The sequence below is a fragment of the Vairimorpha ceranae genome (genome assembly GCF_000988165.1).
Source record: "Vairimorpha ceranae strain PA08 1199 chromosome Unknown NODE_190, whole genome shotgun sequence".
Lineage (NCBI taxonomy): Eukaryota > Fungi > Microsporidia > Nosematidae > Vairimorpha > Vairimorpha ceranae.
In genome coordinates, this window is record NW_020169485.1 from 1 (window position 1) to 4,710 (window position 4,710).

General features: G+C 23.4%; 3 protein-coding genes across 3 annotated transcripts; all 3 read right to left on the reverse strand.

Moving 5' to 3' along the window:
- Positions 1–244: 244 nt before the first annotated feature.
- On the reverse strand, positions 245–652 carry AAJ76_190000652 (hypothetical protein; the record flags this gene model as incomplete). Its single annotated transcript, XM_024474336.1, has 1 exon — positions 245–652. The coding sequence occupies one exon, from the start codon at positions 650–652 to the stop codon at positions 245–247; it is 408 nt and encodes a 135-aa protein (XP_024329619.1).
- An 858-nt stretch (positions 653–1,510) lies between these two features.
- On the reverse strand, positions 1,511–1,756 carry AAJ76_1900001756 (hypothetical protein; the record flags this gene model as incomplete). The annotated part of the gene is made up of 1 exon (XM_024474334.1): positions 1,511–1,756. One exon carries the CDS (start codon positions 1,754–1,756, stop codon positions 1,511–1,513), a length of 246 nt encoding a protein of 81 aa, XP_024329620.1.
- Positions 1,757–2,239: 483 nt separating this feature from the next.
- On the reverse strand, positions 2,240–2,416 carry AAJ76_1900002416 (hypothetical protein; the record flags this gene model as incomplete). Its single annotated transcript, XM_024474335.1, has 1 exon — positions 2,240–2,416. The coding sequence occupies one exon, from the start codon at positions 2,414–2,416 to the stop codon at positions 2,240–2,242; it is 177 nt and encodes a 58-aa protein (XP_024329621.1).
- Positions 2,417–4,710: the final 2,294 nt, after the last annotated feature.

The following is a 4,710-nucleotide window of genomic DNA, read 5'->3' on the forward strand; positions in this document are numbered from 1 at the left end:
ATAACTTGGACTAAAAAGATAAAATTTCTCAATTCTTTATTATAAAAAATGTTTTAATTATAGTTTTATAAAACATGCTTTTAGGAGGGCGTCTTAAGATCTCGACGCGAACTGTATTTGCAACAAAGTAGAAGATAGAACCAAAATATAATTAATTTAAATGAAATACCATTAGTGATCATAGCATTTTTTAGTTAAAACCAATTTTATATAAAAATATTAATTCAAAACCAACATAAAACGTTTATTTTACATATTTTATCAAAAGTTCTGCAAAGTCATATTCATCAGCAAGACTTAAAAGTTCTGCATTTTTTACACAACAGGTCCCCCTGTAAAACACACATTTTTTGTAAATAAATTCTGTATCTACACTATCGATATTTAATGTTTCCATAATCTTAATCATTTTTTTAAATACTTCCAAACGCTTATTCATTTGAGCAACTTCATCTTTAGTAAATTTTTCTCTAAAATTTTTAGAAAGCATAAGAGGCGACGATGGCCACCACTCACCTGGTTGATCTTTATAATTTTTAAATCCATCATTTAGAATATCAATATGCTCCTCAAATACTACAAATTCACGCTTAATGTCTTTTAAGAAATATTTATCGCATAGACAGGTAAGAAGATAAATCCAAATTATCATTTAAGGATAAAGAAAAAAAATAATTTATAGTAAAAATTTAATTAAAATTAAAAAGAGTATCAAAATAATCGCAATTTATTATAATACACATTTAATTTCTAATTAACAGCGTTTTAATTTTTAATTTATTTGCAAGCATAAAAAGCTTAATATATACTCAACTAAGTTTAAAAAATTAAGAGATAATTTTAAATCAATTGCGGATAGATTATACATTAATAAAACGTTTTCAATTACAATTATTGTAAATAAGATTATTTTAATGCATGTCGAGTTTATTAATTCAATATAATTTTAACAATAAATTAACAATTTCTAATTTACAATAAATTAATTTATAAATATACGTTTTTATAAACATTACAACAGAAACACATAAACAACACTAAATTTATAAATAATTACAATAACATAACAATATTTCTAAATCAATCCTTGATCTTGGTCAAAGCACTAAATAGCTTTAAGTTGAAATTAAAAAAGTCTTTCTATTTTCAGTGCATTTATAACTTCCTTGCAAAATTTAACAATGGTAATTTTTAAAGTTATGAAATAATTATTCTATGTGTTTAATGTTTTAGGTTAGCAAAAAAGTTACTATAAAAAAAAATAAAAATAATTTAAAGAAACATCAAAGAAAAGACAAACAACGAGTAAAAACTTCAACATCTAATAATTTGTTTTACACGTTAGCATAATATAAAGATTTTACTAGTAAGAGAAATAGATTTCCTAGGATTTAATCTGCAGACATTTTTAACATGACCATAACCTACGTTCAGATGGTTCTAAAGAATAAAAAGCCAGACTTAATTCTTAGTAAAGGATCTAACCTAATAAACGTCAAATTCTAGGATATTAGCACCCCGTCGTATCACCCTCAGGTACGGTAGTAGCCATAAAAAGCGCAATTTTAATTTGAATAAATAAAACCTTTTTAGATGATATGAAATTTATATTGCAAATATTACTTACGTTTTTAGATTTATATATTAAGTTAAATATAATTGGCCTTAAAAATTTCATAAATAACTTTTTTTTAAAAGATGTATATAAAAAAAACCCAATAAATTTTTTAATACCCAGTATGTCTCCCTTTTGCATCAATAACGGCTCTACAACGATTGCTTATGCTTTGAACCAATCTTTTACATGTTTCATTATCAATTTTATTCTATTTTTTGATAGTAAATTTCTTTAACCGCAGTTTATTTTTTTGATTCTCTTTAACAAAATTAATCTTAACATTGACCATAAATTCTTGATAGAATTCAAATCAGGTGATTATGCAAGTCAAATCAAAGTGGTAAGTTTTCTATCTATTAAAATTCTTTCACATACTTGTTTGTATGCTTGGAATTGTATCCTGTTGAAATATAATTTTTAAATTTTAGTTTTTTAGCTGAAGGTGTCAAATTCGAGTCTAAAATTCTTGCATACTCTCTTAAATTCAAAGTTCTCTCAACTTTATGTATATTACCGACATCATCTGCTGAAAAACAGCCCTATGCCATAATATTATCTCCTCCATGCTTAACAGTTAAGGGCTGTTTCTTTTTATCATGTCTTATACATATTTTTCTTTCGTTACAATTTTGTACCGCCAGATTCATAAAAATTTATTTTTGATTCATCTATTAAAACTACACTAGGCCATCTCTCATTCAACCACAAATAATGTTTTTTAGCCCACTCCAAACTTGCCTTGATATTTTTTTTGACAATTGGTGTTTTTTTATAAGAAACTAGACAAAAAACACACATTTTGAAAAATTTAATCTTATGGTCCTTGCTAATATCGTTTTCTTATACTCTATTTTTATATCTTCAGTCAAATTTGTGCTAACAAGTTTAGGTCTTCAGAAATTTAAATCATCATTGTTAAAAAAAATGGGTCTACCTTATTCAATCTTCCTCTCATAATTTCCTGTTTTTTTAAGTTTTATTTAAAATCGTGTGATGATTGATAAATGTACTTCGTTTCTTTAAAAATTTTTGATTGTTATTTTTTTTAAACATACCTTAATCTCAATTTTTTCATCCAGAGAAAGTTTTTTAGCTATGAGTTAAAATTTTAAATCCTTTTTATTTTTTTAAAAATTTGACAAAAATTTACCTCTTTTAATCAAAAATTACAATTTTTTTAACAGGCATTTAAACCTTTATAATTTACATGTACTTATGTATTTTCTTCCTTAGATTTGATAAAAAGGATTAATATTTTGTGAAAACTATTTGGTTTGAAAGTTAATATTATCTTAGTAAAAATACTACATTAGTTTAGAAAGATTATGTTTTTATTGCCACTACTATATGTATCTCTTATACATTATTTTAAGATCTTTAAAGTTTTTTTTAATACAAAAACGTTAACAAATAAATTAATAAATTATCTATGTAAGCAACAATATTTATTAATATAAAATTATTTTGGTTGCACTGCTAACTATTTTATTGTCCGTTACTAGTAGATATTTCCATCCTTATAAAAAAATTGAAAATAGCTAACATTTTTAATGTAAAATAATAAATTATGTTGTATTTTTTTGCTTGTATTGTATCTTTGATATAAAACTTTACTGATTTTTAATTTTTCTTAATTAATTATTTTTTTAACATACCTTTAAAACATACTTTCACAATGCTCTATTTATTTTATATGCCAATTCTTCTTTATTATTTCTAAAAAATATGCATAAATTTTTATTTCTAAATATTTTTTCACTTTTGAAATATTGTAAGAAAATAATGAAAAATTACATACTGCATTGAATGCCCCATCCTTCTTCAGATAATCTTTTTAGTCTTTCAAATTTACAGAGTAATTAGAAACAAAAATTAAAATTACACAGGTAAAATAGAAAGATCATATGAAGTGAAATGTAAAGATGATAATTGTTATGAAAAATGCCTTACACAATTTTATTTTTAAATATATTTTTTTGTATACTTTTTTAAAATTTCATGAATATTTTTTTATATCTTTTTAATTTATTTAAAAATTTAATTATTATGGAAAAAATTGTGAAAAAAAGAATATGGAAGTAGTAATTCAAAGAAATAACAACAACAATTATAATTAACTATTATGAATTATGACAAAAGAATTTTATCAAAAAAAAACAAGACTATGCTCGTAAATACATGACAATAATGTGCTTGTAAAGGTTAATAAAGACATCATAAATAAATAAAGACTTTAAAATTTTTTAAAAATTTCTTCGTTTTAGTAAGATTTTCTGCTTTTATTAAAGTTTACGGAGATACAAAGAATGGTTTTGAACTTAAATACATAAATGTTGGTAAAGACAATTATAAAATTATTATAAATTTTTCTTGTATATACATTTATGCTTTATCTTTATGTATAATTACTTGTTTGATGAAGGCCAATGTTTAACAATTTTTAAATTGTAAATTTTATTTAAGAAATGTGATAGTATTGGCGGGAAGTTAGCCAGTGCACAGAAAGTTCTCTATTACACTTACTACCCGATAGAAAAGGGTTTGATTAGTATAAAATGTACTTTATTTATACTTGTAGAAAATGATTCCTATTAAGCGAATTCAAGTTATCGGGGTTCCTATCCTGCATTGGCATGTAGTTATTGTTTAATGTTAAACATCCAGTAGTTTCAGATACGAATGAAATCACGATGTCTTTAGCTTGTTTATTTGTTTGTTTACATGTTTCATGTAAAACTATAAAAACAAATCCTAAATAAATAAAAATGTCATTTATAATTACCTCTTCTAAGTCTTCCAGACCCAAACGGGCTAGAAGTGTACCATTTCCCGAGAGTTATTTTTCATTCTTAAACAAAATTTGAGGTTCCTTAATAATTTTTATTAATACGAATTTTTCAAAAACTGAATAAAAAATTTCCATGTGTTAATTAATACTACAAGAATGTATTTTAAATATATGTTATTTTAACGTTTTTAAGTTATTTTACAATTTATTCTTATTTTTTAAAATTTTTACCCTATTTTCTATGTATGGATTAAAAGCACGTTTAAATAATCAACAAGTGTTTTTAGAAATAAAGCAAAAGAAA